This window comes from Macrosteles quadrilineatus, unplaced genomic scaffold (genome assembly GCF_028750875.1).
Source record: "Macrosteles quadrilineatus isolate MER2022 unplaced genomic scaffold, UCM_ALF_1.0 Scaffold_2__2_contigs__length_208266976, whole genome shotgun sequence".
NCBI classification, from domain to species: Eukaryota; Metazoa; Arthropoda; class Insecta; order Hemiptera; family Cicadellidae; genus Macrosteles; species Macrosteles quadrilineatus.
This window is the reverse complement of record NW_026542595.1, coordinates 196,145,202-196,162,187: the sequence shown is the minus strand read 5'-3', so window position 1 is coordinate 196,162,187 and position 16,986 is coordinate 196,145,202. Positions and strand designations below refer to the sequence as shown.

At 34.4% G+C, this 16,986-nt stretch overlaps 1 protein-coding gene across 3 annotated transcripts in view; it reads right to left on the bottom strand.

Moving 5' to 3' along the window:
* Positions 1–13,692, bottom strand: part of LOC128984287 (lysosomal-trafficking regulator) — an 88,520-nt gene extending 74,828 nt beyond the window's left edge. For all 3 annotated transcript variants that reach the window (XM_054403590.1, XM_054403591.1, XM_054403592.1), the window contains exons 1-3: positions 13,246–13,692; positions 5,357–5,442; positions 1,957–2,128 (exon numbers count right to left, since the gene is read on the bottom strand). In XM_054403590.1, the coding sequence (XP_054259565.1) occupies positions 1,957–2,128; positions 5,357–5,442; positions 13,246–13,341 (354 nt within the window). In that variant the 5' untranslated portion in view covers positions 13,342–13,692. The remainder of the gene's footprint in view (positions 1–1,956; positions 2,129–5,356; positions 5,443–13,245) is intronic.
* Between the last annotated feature and the right edge of the window lie 3,294 nt (positions 13,693–16,986).

Below are 16,986 nucleotides of genomic sequence, written 5' to 3'. Positions count from 1 at the left end.
TAATTGGATCCCATCTCTAGAATTATTCATGTTACAAACAAAAATATGAAACAGTGTCTTACTCTGGTACAACTACAGTAACCTAATAAACAGTGCGGTTCAGAACAGAACAGTTCAGACACATTTTACAACACTTGGAAGTTTTAGGATTTGTAAAACACGCAGTTATATTGAACACTTAAAGTCGACCAATTTAGGCATGGGATAAACACACAATGATTTGCCTTATAACTTAGAATTCAGTACCATAATATCCGGTTATGAATCCATTATATTTCCAAATTATTCCCTAAATTTCCACTGTTAAGTAATGTATTCAGTGAGGCATAACTAATGTAGTTTACATGCAGGGTCAGTCCAGCCATTGGACCATTCTAAATCTTTGATCTAATAGCTTGCCTCAACTTGACCTGAGATTGCATTTTATACTATTGCAACTCTAAACTGTGAAATTTCACAGTTTAACATTTAGTTCCTATTTTTACTAGTACAGTACTTCTATTAACTAAATAATTGTGTAGTTAAAATCCAATTTCTTCTGTATTACTCAGAACAGTTAGTCAAAACTTGGGAATGTTGTGATTTTGTGAATTTAATTTCTCTTTCTGAATTCCTTTATCAGAATGGTAACTCAAAATGTTGTGTTCATGCGATTTGAATCCTATTTTGGTTTTACTTTTACCAATATGCTAAAACTTAGAAAATTTTTAGTATTAATGATTTTTCCGTATCACTTTTTTACTAGTACAGTGCCATCCTCCCTTTCTTATTATAGGTAGGTACTTTATAACCACTTCAACAGACAAACATAAGAAACCATTTCTTTAAATATAATAAAGTAGCAATCAAAACTGAGACTTGACAAGATGTTTGTCTGTAAACACTGGGTGTCTCCATAGAGGGGGAGAGGTTATCATTTGTTGACATTGCGACAAGTTCAAGGAAATCTGGATCAATATTAGCTTTGGTCATGAGGTGTACTCATGATAACACCAAACACTTCTCAGAAATTTATAGATAGAAAAAAAACACACGGAAACATGTAGTTTAAATAAATTTGTGACCAGTCCTTAAAGACTTTGACATTTTCGACTAAGTAGTTATTGATAAGTAAAACAGTTAATAAAATGTAAATTTATTAAGTATATTGATCCTGGCTGATACTTAAATTGAACAGTTTTGAAATACATTTTACAAATTTGTAGGTCTATCAAATAATGCCTATTGACTTTCATCTGCAAAGATTTGTGGTACGTGCCAAGTAGGATTAGATAATAGTAATAAATAAAACTATCTTACATCTTAATCAAGTGTGGTGGGCACAGTTCAAACCAATCTAATGAATCAACAAATAAACTTGTTGTCTCATCAAACAGAGGAAAAGGTCTAAATATAAATCTGGTTTGCACAGTGTTACAGATGACAAGCTATCTGTGTGATATTTCTATATGAGTTGAAGATTGATGTTGCGATTTTGTTAATCCTGACACAAGAATAACAAAAGTTACCCAATAGGATTACCTTAGTCTGACAGCATTTTAAATTTTAAGTTTGAGTTGGAAGGAATTTTTTTCTAAATAGCTTTAAGACCAGCCTAGGTTGTGAAAATGCTGTCAATGACATTTAAATATTCCAGTTATCAAGTAATGTTCTTGTGTTTTAGTACTATTGTGTAGACTATTGCTAGTTAAGGCACAACTGTTCATCTTTGTCTCTTAAGCTATACAAAGCTCCATATTATACCGTATGTATTTTTTTATCAGCATATTAGGTGTTTGTTAATGATCATTCATTTTGACATCTTTCAACCCGTTTATTAAATTTAGATTTTTCTAATTCTGATCCATTACATCCATCTAGTAATACACGTTTGAATTCTGGAGCTTGTATGTGTCATGTGCTAAAAAGATTATTGTGTACACAATAGATTTTAGAGCGAAAATGTAAAATCCGTACCTGTAGGCCTATGCATTGTAAGACAGCTAGGCATCGCCAACCTCTACCAGTTAAAAGATAATCACGCAGTGCTGCTAATTCCTCTCCTTCGCCAGGCACATTGCACAGGTTGTGTACGTCGGACAACAGCTCGCAAGACACCAATGTAGACACACTCCCACAGTTCGTAGCACTGCAATAATACATACGATTTATCATATTGTAATATTAAATAAAAATACTGCTTTATCGAGCAGTACTTAGGTCATGATTTGTCAAAAATCCAAACAATTATAATAGCATATTAGGAACAAAAATAATCAACAAGGTACAATAAGTTGGCTAACAAAATGAAACAAAACTTCCTACATATTCCTTACATTTGATTCACACAACCTCATACACTCTATCAATGGATGGAGAATGTATGGAATGAAATGACCTATGTAGCTTTTACTGATCAAATTAGATGTTCCTTTAACCGGGACCATTTTTATAATTAAAAGCCCAATAATTAACGACAGCTGGGTCCAATTTCAAACCATCAAAAAGATGATTACTTTTCGGACCAAAACCACCCAGCTACAAAGCTTTGTTATTGTCCAAAGATTGTAGATCTATAAAAGTTCATTTCTATTATTAAAAACAAAAAAGTGGAATAATTTAAATGACGTAAGCAAGTACTAAATGTAAGCAGTTTTAAACTACTCGTGTGAGTCATCAAAACTGACCACAGATTATTCCAAACAAGTTTCCCCACCAGACAACCACAAGGTAACTCAACCTACAGTGATTGACTTGTTTCCAAAGGTGTTCTACATTTACAAGGTCAGTTCATAAACAAGTTATCGGTTTACTCAGTTAAACTAGTCAGTCAGTAAAGTGCAAAAGTTTAATGAATATCTTTACTTTGTGTTTTATATTGAGAAAAAAATTTTCCCAGTTAATTTAAATTCATAAATTACAAAACTAAATAGTTATAAATAAATAATTGATACATTTTATGTTTTCATCTCACAAACTCGAAGACTTATGAGTGTGATACTGTACAACAGAATGAGTAGCGGTACCAAATTTTACTATTATATACAGTGGTTCTAAAAATCTCATGTACCAGAGAAAAACTTGAAAAATAAGGGCATTTTTTACTACTGTGTTAGGTAACTTATTATTATTGGGGGGCCCCCTAAATTACACAAATTGACCACGCGTTCCATAAATGCAATTTCTTCTGTCAGATCTTATACAAGAACATCTCTATCTTCGAGGCCGACAGAAAGAAGGTCACAAGATCAAACCTAACAAATTTACACGGACTCACAATGGAGACTGGAACTTTTAAAGTATTACAGAATACAAATATGTGTTTTATCTATTAAAGAATGTTAACTGTGCAGTTGCCAAAAAATAACAAAATAAAACTAATAAAATTCAGATAAATAAAAACTCTTGAAAATCTCCTAATGAAAAGTTTAATCAACTATTCTAATGTGTTTTTTTTTAGTCAGAATCATTCTTCAATACAGTTTCAGGGTTTAAATAAAACATTGAATAGCCACATAGTTTTATATCACAACTTTATAATTTAAATCTTTCTGGAGTCTGTAATTTATTTATTCTCTACTTAGGATTTAAAAGACAATAATTTATTCTATTGTTGTTGGTTATTAACCAATTATATAGTTTGGATGAGTCTTTTAGCAATCATTCAGTTGTAATATTTTAAAAGAAGTATTTTAGAATGTCTCTTTCTGTTTAGTTATATTGTAACTATTGACTAAGCTATAATGTTAGCACATTAGCACATACAATAGGCTACATTGTCTATTTGTAAACAATTCAAAAGACAATAATAAATATTTCATTCCGTACACATTAGCTTGCATAATGCTTAGCCTATTTTAGTGCTTTTGTAAAACCTTTATCTTGAACTCTAGAAAAGATATGTTTGGACTTGATGATATGTAAACTAGATAATACAACTGAAATCTAACTGCAAAGATTTAAATTAGTAGAACTGTACGATATTATTCCAGCATTCAAGTTTTCAGATCTTGAAGGCACTTTTGGCCATTAGCGCCTCTTTTCTCATATTCTTGTCTTGTTGTTACTTGCCGTATTTTTACGTTGCATCATTGCTAAAAGCCTTAAATGTGGCCTAGAGATAAATTTTGTCGTACAATCAATCACACAGTAACTAACTGGAGACAAAAAAGATTCAGACGGCAACAATCATGATCAATCAACTAGATTTTCACATGGTCAAACAAAACTAGCCGATGTTGGGCCACAACAGGCTATTAAAAACATTTGTATATTTGGGCAACAGTCTGCAGATTTTGGGACAGTATTATTTCAGTTGCTGTCACTGCTGAAACCCCTATATTCAATCTATAAACAAATGGAAATAGTCAAGAATGGGATATGTTTTTTCTATTTTTTTTTTTTTTTTTTTTTTTTTTTTTTACCAAGGACGCTAGGCACGAGCCTGGGATTGTTTTTCACATTACTTCAGGCTAGACCTAGGGTTTGCGGCATTATCACTTCGATAAAATCCATTGGTGACTTGGCGAGGATCGAACCCGGGACCTCAAGGACTGAAGTCCCGCGCTCTAACCACTACGCCAGCTCGCTCCCCATGTTTTTTTCTATCAGGCCTACCTGTTTATTAATATAATACTCTGCATTCATTAACTGTGTTTTTTTTTTTTTTTTACTTAAGTCATGTCTCCAAATACAAATTTAATTTGCATAAATTACCTCTAAAGCAATTCAAACTCAATGATGTTTCAAACTTCCTTCTTGAAATTAATTAGCTATCAACTGAATTTAAAATAACTGATTTTATACTGTAAAAGCGTTATGTTAAACAGTGAATGAAGTCTTGCCAACTGTAGGTCAAATACCTGAGTACCCACAGCCATGTTTGGAATGTTGCAGAACTGGATTCAGTTTATATATATTCCGCCTATAACTAATGCAACTGGTTTAGAATACTTTGAACTTGATTCATATAATATTCAATTTAAATATGGAAATTACATTTAGACTGCTATAAAGCATTTTATAGCCTTAAGTGCTTTATCACGTTTATTAAGGCGAGGAACTTTGCTTGATTATTTTAAGAATATTGGATATTAGATTTATACAACGCAACAAACCATAGTATGTATTTTAATGTGAAAAAACCAAGTGTAGAATGAATTATGTGATAGTTTTGTTACTGAATGAGATAATCTTTTTTCCAATGATATTAATTGATAGCCCAGAGATCAAGGACACCTGGGTACCGTTTTGAACCATCAAAAAACTACTGACTTTTCTCATGATCAAATAAACAACCTTTTTACCAAATAGACAAGTAACTTACTATCACCAATAAGATACTACAAAGCTTAAATTTTAAATATTTTTCACTCACCTTGAGGTAAGAATTTCTTTCACAGTTTTTCCTTCTTTTACTAGGGCCAAGAACTCCGCCAGAAATGTGTCAAACCAAACCAATTTCTGAAAAATATAAAACACAAATTTAGTAGGCTATAAATCCTAAAAACATAAAAGTAGACAATAGACAATAGACAATTAATCTTTATTTACACATTCATTAGGAATAGTAGAAGTGTCAATCAAGTATTATGTTGAAATATTTTATTTTTATTTTACTCAAACAAATGGAATATTGTACTTATTAAAAGTTTAAAATAGCTGTAAGCCAGTATATATGTGGGTAATTATTCTTTTAAAACAATCTGGTAGACCCATAATTCCAGTTCTATAATCCTAGCTTTGGCTACACAAGTAGACATGCCATTTGTATGTAACCTTTTAAAATTACTTAATCAATTCACTAAAGCATACTTTTAGTGTGTATTTTAAGCTGAAGATGTTGACAGGGCTATAGCACAGAAAACCCAATTGTTAGAGATGTCAAATTTCCTAACTTTTTATTTACAATAATGTTTTCATAAAAAAACACACAAACACACAGAATTTGAGTTAGTTTAAACTCACAGTAACGTCATAGACAAATAGAATTAAATATAGACCGACAGCAGTGCTGCGGTTAGCATAAGTTCTGGCGTCCACCGCTGGGAGCGCTGTGTAGTTAAGGCGCACGAGCTACGTAACTACACGGCGCTTTTAGCAGTGGACGCCAGAACTTATGCTAACCGTACCACTGCTGTCGATCTTTATTTAATTCTATTTGTCTATGGTAACATTAACATTGGTTTTGAACAAGTTTCATGTCAAAAATCCGTCTCCCCCCAGTACGGGAAGGGGGTGCTTAGTCCAAAGATTTTTTTTTTAAGGTACTAATCTAATCACCCTATACAGTACTAGGGTCTGGGTGAATGGTGAGTGTTAACTGATGTGAATGGATAATTCGGGTAGCTTTATTACTGACTAATATTTGCTCTTCCTTTATCCGGATCTGTTTATTAAAAGCCCAAATGATCAAGAACAGCTGGGTACAGTTCTAAACCATGGTAAAGCTACTGACTATATCAAGATTGGACCACTTCTTTTTTATTAAGTGAACACTGATTACCTATTGGCATTCTATCAATTGCATTCTATTACCCAAGCTAAGTAGTAAATAGAACAATGAAACGTTACAATGAAAGTCATAGCCTGGTCGATACCTATCAATTTTAAGTGATGCAAAAATGCATATTCATCGTTTGAGATTGGGACAACATCTATGTGTGTATTTTAACCCAAAATGGTTGAAGGATGAGTGTTAAATGGAGTGTGGTGCCTTGTGTAGCTTTGTTACTGACTAAGACCTGCTGTTTCATTAGTCAGGACCGTTTATTGAAGGAACCATCAAAAAGCTACACACTTTTCTCAAAATCGAACTGGCAACCTTTTGAATACTAGGCGAGCACTATAACTACTGTGACCCATATTTTTACAAATAGAGCTATGAAGTCTGTAGGGTCGCTATTGGTTGAAGAATGACAGTGCAATAATCATCAATGAGTGTGGGAAAAGTTGAGTCAATAGTTAAACACAATTTAGCAACTTGCTTGCTAAACGCAATCGTCTATTAATTGTGTAAACACAATTTGTAGATGCATAATATCTCTAAAACGTTTGATATGACAAATTATTTCATGGATATAATTTTCTAATTATATTTAGAAAAGAGTATTACATCTCAGGATGAAACCTTTGGTAGGCTTAACATGTATACCATTTAATAATTTAACACAACGCTGTTCTACTTAAACGACAAAATACCCCTGTGGCAGTAAACCTGAGAGTGAAGCACAGTAAAAAGAGTGTGAGAACTATTGTATTTGTTTGCTATGAAAAAAGTACAACCACTTTTGTTATCTGCCTGTAGAACATATTTATTTACATATACAAGTTTCTAAAATTACACAATTTGTTTTTCATTACTTAGTTAATAAAGTTTTTTTTGTCCCAAACCCAAGCTATTACAGAAGTAGGTCTACTTAATATTATCCTGGTTGTTATGTACATTTGGTACAATCAGAGACACGAGGCAGACTTTGCTGACCCAAAAAAGCTACATTGGGCTATCAGTTGTCCAATTAAATTGTGAAGTGCCTTAAATAATAACTTTTAGGTTATCTAATACAAATCGTTTTTACTCAAAGATCTTGACATAAACTTTTAGAAAGTCAGTATTTACACAAGTTACATCTGAACTACCTACTTAAACTTTCATCTGAAACAAAAAAAATTTGCTCACTGTAGCAGTATTTAATCTGCATTAATTTGTATTTAAATTTTATCCCTAATCACTTCATTAAAACGTTAGCCTATTTATTTTGTGTACATAATTATTATAAGATTAATAATAATGCACATTGGACAGTGGAGAGTGGATTAGAATTGATTGGATGACTTCCATAGCTTTCACACAGATCAGCTGTTTCCTAGACCCCTTCAAATTTACCAGGCCCCTAACTCATATTTTGTTTCAGGTGTTCTTGTTGTTTCTGGATTTGACAAAAAAAATCTGTTAAGCTTTTCTATATAATTTTCCCGCTTTGCATACTCATTTTGTTTTGTTTAAGGTAATTTCTAACTGCAAGATAGTTCAGTTTGTTAAATGCAATTTAACAAATCATTATGAAAGGATTCGTTCATTATCAAATGTTTGCAATGAGCCCACAAATAACACAAACTTATGACAAAAAAGAAAATGTATAGAATAGACCTAGTTATATTGTATGGGAACAAAACAAATTTTTTCATGCGTAAATTATCTTTGAGTGGAGTCAGTCAACTATTCCGCCTAAACGTAATCTCAAGTGCAAAAGAGTTTCTTAAAGCACTTGTAACAAAAATAACAATTGGTTTTCTCAAAATAAACACTGTTTTTAGCTTGGAGTATAAATGATCCGTTTAGTCTGGAGCCCACTCTTATCAGCGGTGTCTCCTCGTAACTGCGTCTAACTTACTTTATCCTGGCCTGATAACCTCAGCACTCAAAACTGATACTCATTCACATAACTCGAGCATTCCTCCGAATCAATCGGAAAACTGTTGTATAACAGTGTGTCTGTATTGCGCAACTAATTGATACACATGTAAACATTTGAACCAAACAATTCAAGCGGTACCAGTAGTTCTAGCATCTTTAGTTGGTAGTTCAATAACATGTAGTACGCAAATAAGACAAGGTTTTGACTGTCTCCAAAATATTTTTTAACCAAAAAGGAATAATAAAAATGTATACTTTAATGGTTGCATACAAAAAGTGTCATTTTATTGGACTGTGTATTAAAAGAAATCATTATCTTCAAGACAGAGAGCACACTAATACTACAAACCTATAATGAATCATATCTTAATTGATAAAAAAGTTAATAAAATTTGGAGGTATTGTATAGAAAAAACAAAGGATGTTAAATATTAAGAAAAAAGGATTTCCATTTTTGATGAAAAGCACTCAACAATTAGTGTTCAAACTATTAGGCAAGAATGTTTATTGCCATCGAGTCATCATAACAAAAAGACACCTAAGAAAAGTAAACAAACTTATTATTACAAACAAAAGATCTTCCAATTGTTGTTTGGATTTAGTTTTTAGTAGGTACCCCAGCCAAGTATGTATTCAAAGTTACTATTAATGTTTCTTCCCATTTTTAATGTCAATATTTAGTAATCACCATTTTAACATCCCACACAAAATATTGTTTTAAAAAGGATAGAACAAAACCCAGAAGTTAGACCCAGTTAGTTCTCACTGGAAACAACAAGATGTAAGGTATGTTGTTCAGCTTGGGAGATGCAACCTTAGAAAGGTCACTGGTAACCTAGAAATGGAGGACAGTCCTGATGATGTCATTACTAGGATGACCTTGGGGCTTAGAGGTCGAATGGAAAGACCAGTCAGGAATGTAAATAGTATGTTATGCCCTATGTTTACTATCAATCAAACTGACACTGTACAAAACAAAACAAGCAATATTGATTAAATGCAAAAATTTTCATATTCAACAATTATTGCCTATTTTCACTCTCAGGTAGGGAAATCCTCTTGAACAGCACAAATGAACTATTGTAGGTAGGCCTAGTCCATTCTAAAATAATAGATTTACTTTCAAAATCTACCTATCGTAGTGAACTTACAACCATAATTTTAATTGTTTGTCAAATAAGTAGATCTGGTGTGTGGAGTTTGATTTTTTACGAGTCTGTGTTTACATTCAGGTTCAGTGCTTGATTTATAAAAAATGAGGTGCTGGAACTATAACCTATTTAATGTGATTAGTACCTACAGTATTTATGCCAATACCCTATTTTTATCTTTCTAAAAGAGAAATACCTGAACGCCGTTCTGCCGCAAATTTAGCATTGTTCAGGTTAGTACCTGAACGAGGTAGCTGTTGTAAGTATTAACAATCCAACTAACTTTATTGGATATAAAACAAGGACGTACATTTACTGTAAATATGTTCATATAGACCTAAAGATAATTAATCCACTTTTAGACAACTTGAAAAACATATTTAACATGTTCATAAAAGTTTCTTCCCAGGAAGATAAGAGAACTCTTAATCTTCCAGAATTTTACACTCCATCAATTTGTACTAGTTAGTCAAATTTAAAAATATATTTAGTTGGTAAAAACCAAGTTATTTAGTTATTATTATGACTGGCTGGGTAGCTGAATGGCTATAGTGCTCGCCTGGTAATCAATAGGTCACCGGTTCGATCCTGAGAAAAGTCAGTAACTTTTTGATGGTTCGAAACTGGACCCAGCTGTTCCTGATCATTGGGCTTTAAATAATTGATCCTGACTAATGAAACCGCTGATCTTAGTCAGTAACAAAGCTACACAGGCCATCACACACCATTCTACACTCATCCTTCACTCATACAAGGGTTAAAATACGCACCTAGGTGGCGTCCCCATCTCAATGATTGATAATTGAATTTAATTTAGAAAACCAATTTGATTGAGAAAATTGTTAAATTATGTCATCATCATAGCATTGAGTACAGGATACACAATGTTACAAATCTTAAGAGTAAAAGATGGGTGTAGAAAGGAGATGCCTTGTGTATCTTTTGTTACTGTTTAAATACCAACTATTTTTTAACCAGAACGATTTACCGTACTTAAAACCTCAGTGACCAAGGGTGCTGAATCTCTTTAATGGCGATCAAAAATGCTAAGCCGACTGAATTTTCTCGTAATCAAACTTGTTACTTTCTCATAATAAAGCGAGCCACTATATTTACTCAGCTACGCTGATACCACAATCAAACTAACTTTTATGGAGGGAGGTGTGCTAGATGAACTAGTCTAACTTAGTGACAGTGATTATTTATTCAGCAATTAATTATTTTGGAGCATAGCCATTCAAATTGGTGGTTATGCCATCATCAGACTAAAATTTATCATTCTGCATTAATGGTGCGCTTTACCTCAGCTCGGAAATCTCAGCTTGGGCTTCAGTAGCTATGTTGCACCATTGGAAAGTGCCGCGAGAAGCGCTTGCAGAGGTTTCCAAGATTACTATTTTCGAATTAACCAATAATGATAGCTACTAAACCACTTATAGCCGCACCCGATAAAACCAACACAAGAGATAGCCGAAACCATCATAAAAAATTCAAAATCAATTAAAAGCTTAGAGAATGAGCTTGGTAATGGCGACTGTTTGCTATGGCGCGAGTAGTTGGTATGGCTCGGCAACGTCGTAATGTGATGGATCAGCCAACGGATTTCATACCGAGATATAGGGCCTAAATACAGTTCAGAAAACAGCTTTTAATTATTTTGAGAAATAGATTTTATGTATAGTATAGTATGTATAGTATAGTACTGTTGTAGATTTTATGATGGGGAAAATCAATTTTTTTTAAACCCCATGGTTGTATCTCTTTGAATAGGCCTAGGCATAGCCTTTTCCTGTCATTGCTTCTGAAAATTTTGTTTTTGGAAACAACCTTGCTTCTTTTATTTTGGATAGGTAATCGGGGTTTTGCCATACATAGGCTAGATCTTTAAGAAACACTTTCTGACTCAGTCAGCTGAAGATTCAACAGATTAGATTGGCCGCTATTTTAGCCTACCTATCTGAACCCACTTAAATATTGAAGTGTTCATATTTAAGTTAATAGCAATGTCGTGGATCAAATTATGCAAAAACCAACAAAAGGGATTTTTAACCAATATTAACACGATGTTATATTTTATACCATGGTTTGATCAGTTATCTTAATTTTCTGATGTGCAACTGGTTGGATCAGATTAGTTTTCCTCACAATCGTCAATTGAAAATAATGATATTGCCTATCAAAAAGTATGAGGGAGCAGAAAGAGCTAAGTTTAGGCAGCCTAACTTACTTAGAAATAATGGCTGCACTTTAGTCCGTCCTACACTCATTCGAATGAAAATATAGATTGATAGATTATTCAATTATTTCATTTGGTTAGTTAGGTTAGGTTAACCTAGCCAACCAAACTTGATACATCAATGAAACAATCGATATAACTTAGGCCTAGGCCTATAGATTGATATAGGCTATTCATTTGAATGAGTGTAGGACAGATACCAAAGTGCAGCCGAATTTTATAACTAAGTTTAAGTTTAGGCGTACAAGTTATTTTATTCTTTATATTTACGGTAATTTTCAAAAAAAAGTCTTATAGGCTACCTAGGCCTAATAACTTAGGTTGAGTTAAGTGGGAAATTACGTAAAGATTAGAATTAATAACCAGTCTTTAATAATTATGATCGAAACATATTTTGCCTCTAGGACACGTTTTTACAAATAAGTTAAAAAGGTTAAATACCTGCTGTGGTGTCGACAAACCATTTTTTTGTCTGCGACTAAGGTTTGTAGCCTTTAGATTCGAAATCTTGGTCAAGGACTAAAATCGGATCTCTGACAGCATTTTTTAATTTTATCTAAGTTAACCCTTTGAGTGCCAACGTCCGGGGAACCGGACGTTTTTAAAACGAGCCAAAAGTGCCGACGTCCGGCCGACCGGACGTTTTTAGAACGAGCCAAAAGTGCCAACGTCCGGCTGACCGGACGTTTCGTAATGATCGAACAGTTGTCATAACAACCGAATGGATACTCGGATTCTTTTAACCCATTTATTAACATTGAGTCGAAAGTTACTAGATGCGATACATCGATTTTCGTTGGTCGAAATATCGAAAATTCGATTTTTACGAAATTTTAACCTAAAAATCGCCAGATCGCGCTTGGCATTTTTAGCGCGACCTTCGGGAAAAATCATCGGCATTTTTTGAGCGTTACTTTTATTTCTCGCCTGGCACTCTAAGGGTTAAACGGACATTCCATTTTGATGTGTTACAGTACAATTTGCTTCAAACATGAGAGTAAAGCAAGTGTTCGGCCTATCGAAAACCTCCTGCCACTTGAAAGAATGCCTACCCTATCATTTTGCAGATAGGCTTACCATAATGTACACGTAACAACACATACAATGTTGATCAAAAAGTTATTTAATTATGATCAACCTTTAACTTTCGGTAAGTTAAGTTAAATACCGTAGGCTAGTCCTTTATGTGCCATCTAAGTTAAATGGCCTTTCTAACTTATTAGTCTTTTTTTTATTTACAGTAGGCCTAATGCCTGAATTTTGTATGTACTGTAAGTTATTTATCTCCGACTTGTGTTTTTGCAGCATGTAAATCCACTTTTAGACGTCCAAATGCATGTGTCTACTGGAATAAAACATTGATTCTTACAGTCACATATAAGTTAGGCCTAGGCTATGGTGTTATAAAAGCATAAGTGAAACTAATTTAATAACTCAATGAGTTGTAATCAACCATTACCTACCTCAAATGATTTGCCCTCAGAAGTAATGAATCCATTCCATAGAACCTGGATGTTTTCTTGAGTTCCTGTTTTCACTAAAGTTTGACTGTCAACCATTATCACAACAATATAATCTAGGCCTAACACATAATGAAAGTTCCTAATTGGTTCAAGAACTAATTACAGAAACATATTAGCTTACTCAAAACTAAAAATCAGGTTATGAAGGCCTATATAAAAAGCATCCATTCAACAGGACGCTCCTAAAGGGTTATATAACCATTAAAGTATGCACGTGAGACCAGTGTTAAAAAAGATAAGTAAAGAACCAGCAACCAAACTCATACACTTTCACCACATTTTTAGGAAATGCACGTTATACACTAGGCATTACCGACCGGTATTTTTCACAAACACAGGAAAATTCTAATCAATGAAAATAGTGACGTTTCTCAACTTGGCACTCAACTAAGCACCACAACTGCACAACAAGCAGATGACAGCCAGTGAGCCAACCAAACTAACACCAATTTCCACCAATCCCATTCTCTAATTCTCTGATACGGCTAAGAAAACATCTGAAGTAGGCCTACTACAAGTAATCAGCTGACTCAAGATTTTAGTTTCACCATAGACTAACGAAACATATTTATAGTTGGTCTTCGATTTTAGCTGTTTAAACGTACTATATAAAAAGATAAACTAATTTATTTATCCCCACATTGTTAAGTCGTGAATTTTTCATGGTAAAATCCACTAAGTATTTATTTGAATCAAGTAACTATACAGGGTGGCTAAAAAGTAACTTGCATTCCCTCCTTAGCTGTTGAACCTTTTGAAATACCTATTCGAAATCGGTTTGCGGCAAACTTCTTAGAAATAAGGGGCTACAATAATCATGATCAATTAGTTGTGAAAATTTTGCCCTTAAGGGCAGCAGGGATAGCGGATAGCTCAAAATTTTCAAATGGCAAGTTAGTATAGTCAAGTTTGATGGTATCATTTTACATATCTTGACGAAACAAAAAAATTGACCCAAAATCGGACCACTAATATAACAAAATGGCGCTCTAAAACGTTAAAAATCCAAATAACCATGAAGTTGGCTGAAAAGTAACTTGCAGCCCCTTAACTTTTCAACCTTTTGAGATATTTGAAATCAGTTTGCGGGAACCTTCTTAGATATGAGGGGCTACAATAATTATGGCAAATTTTGAAAATGTTGCCCTTAGGGGTATAGGTAATAGGTTATAGGTATAGGTTGAGAACCTATAGCCAGCCACAAACTAGAGTTGCCAATCGCAGTACGTAGTTGACTGCGCCCTTCGCCCGACGAGAATTCTTGAAGTGAGACTAAAAAATGACAAAATGTTACATCAATGGTACATATTCTTACGTAATCCTTTTTTATCATGCCATGTTTCATTGCCTCGTCCCCTGCGAGTTTACGAAACCACCCTCCATGTAGACTTGCTGTTGGATCAGATCAAATTAAGTTTTGTTTGAATCTTCAGAAAAAATCCGTGCGTTTTTTTTTAGCTAGCAACCACCTCCGAGAGTATAATAACCCTTCCAGAGCCTGGTCATCTTGATCGTGTACAGTATAGCCACTACGTATTGGCGTTCTTGATAAAATCAAGAATATAGGAGCAATTCTTTGAAGGCAATGGCTGATATCTGCGCATAGCCTCGTCTAATATGTGGAGTATTGTTTCTTGAAATACAGCCTCGACGAGCTCGGTGACATGGAGATCACCATGAGAAACTACTGGAGTATATGATCTTCTCATGGCGAGATTCCAATGCGTGGGTGTTAAATTGATCATCTTTTACTGTGAATCATCGCCGGCCGGATGGAGAAGGTAGAATTACAGACAAGGTTTTTGTTTTGTGGTAGAACCCAAGTAGCAAAAATCGTTGGCAAATCGTTGGCCCAACGTTTCTGTCGATCGTTAGCCAACGGTATGTTTTGGCACTCAGTCTTACGGTTGGCCAACCAACCAATTTTTGCGGAAGGGCCAACCATCCCATTGGGCATAAACATAAAAAACACAAAATAATAAAGATTTTGTCCTTGTTTGAGGCTAAGATGGGTGTAGTAGACTGGGACGGTGGCGTCGTCCTGTAATAATCCAGTTACTAGGAGGTCACAAGCGTCTACAGCCTGACTGATCACTTATTGCAAACGAAAATACCCCCGCTGAAGCAAACCTGCCGACTAAGCAAATTTCCTAAATTAACATTTATGTTTAACGAGTACCTAGGTTAGCTCTGCTCAGGTACACTAATAAAGTGTGTTTTTATTAAACTATCGATAGCTTAGTATGAAATAAATAAATCCGCCAAGTTTGATCAAAATATATCCATAAACAAGCAAACTACAACAACTATCTATACTTATTACATGGGAAACAAACATTGTTATGAAACTCCAGCTGTTGTCAAAAATTAAAAAAGTGAGAAGAAGAATGTTAATTGTAAACAGCCAATAAGTTTGCTACAAATATAGCTGACTTGGTTGAAATGAAATATATATATTTACTATTTGAATTTGGGTTGGCGTAAATAGTACAATGGAAAAAAGCGAGAAGGGTACACTTCCAAATCAGTTGGCCTAAACAACCGAATGAAAATATCGATCGATGTATCGAATTAAACAATCAGATAATTAATATTACTCATTCGGTTGTTTGTGCCAACAGAGATATGGAAGTGTACCCGCGCGAGAGAGCCTGAATAATTGGATATACTAAATAGTAAATACCCCCGCCGTAGCAAACCTGCAGACCAAATGAATTTCCATTTGCCTGATTAGATTTACACTAAAATGTCTCCTTAAAAATATCACATTTATTCCCTACTAGCTGGCCCGACAGACGTCGTCCTGTCCTATTGTGGTTTTATGTCACATGCTCGTTCATTTTCAAGATGAGCTCGTTCGCTGCGCTCACTTGCCTTCAGGTTAGCTTGTTCGCTACGCTAACTCGCCTCCAGGTTGAAGTTCGTTTGCTACGCTCACTCACCTTTTGGTTGCAAATTAGCTGTTCTCATAAATTAAAAATAAGTATAGTGCTGCACCCTGTTGGTAAACCTATTAACTTTTTAATGCTATTGAACATCACAGAATCAAATTGTTTAGTTGCACCAGCTGTTAAGATTCTTTAATTCCATTTAAATATGAGTACTCATAAGGTTAACATGGGAAACTCCAGAGCCACTGGGGCGGAGCCCTATTGACGGATCTGCACCAAACTTCACACAAACCATCCTTGAATAATGCTTAATAATGCCTGAAAGTTTCATTACAATCTGTCAAGCGGTTTTGGAGTCCATAAAGGACAAACATACAAATATACAAACATACATTGGATTTTATATATAGACTAGCTGGCCCGACAGACGTCGTCCTGTCCTATTGTGGTTTTATGTCACATGCTCGTTCATTTTCAAGATGAGCTCGTTCGCATGGCTCAATCACGTCCTGGTTGAAGTTCGTTCGCTACGCTCACTCACCTTTAGGTTGGAGCTCGTTCGCTGCGCTCACTTGCCTTCAGGTTAGCTCGTTCGCTACGCTAACTCGCCTCCAGGTTGAAGTTCGTTCGCTACGCTCACTCACCTTTTGGTTGCAAATTAACTGTTCTCATAAATTAAAAATAAATATAGTGCTGCACCCTGTTGGTAAACCTATTAACTTTTTAATGCTATTGAACATCACAGAATCAAATTGTTTAGTTGCACCAGCTGTTAAGATTCTTTAATTCC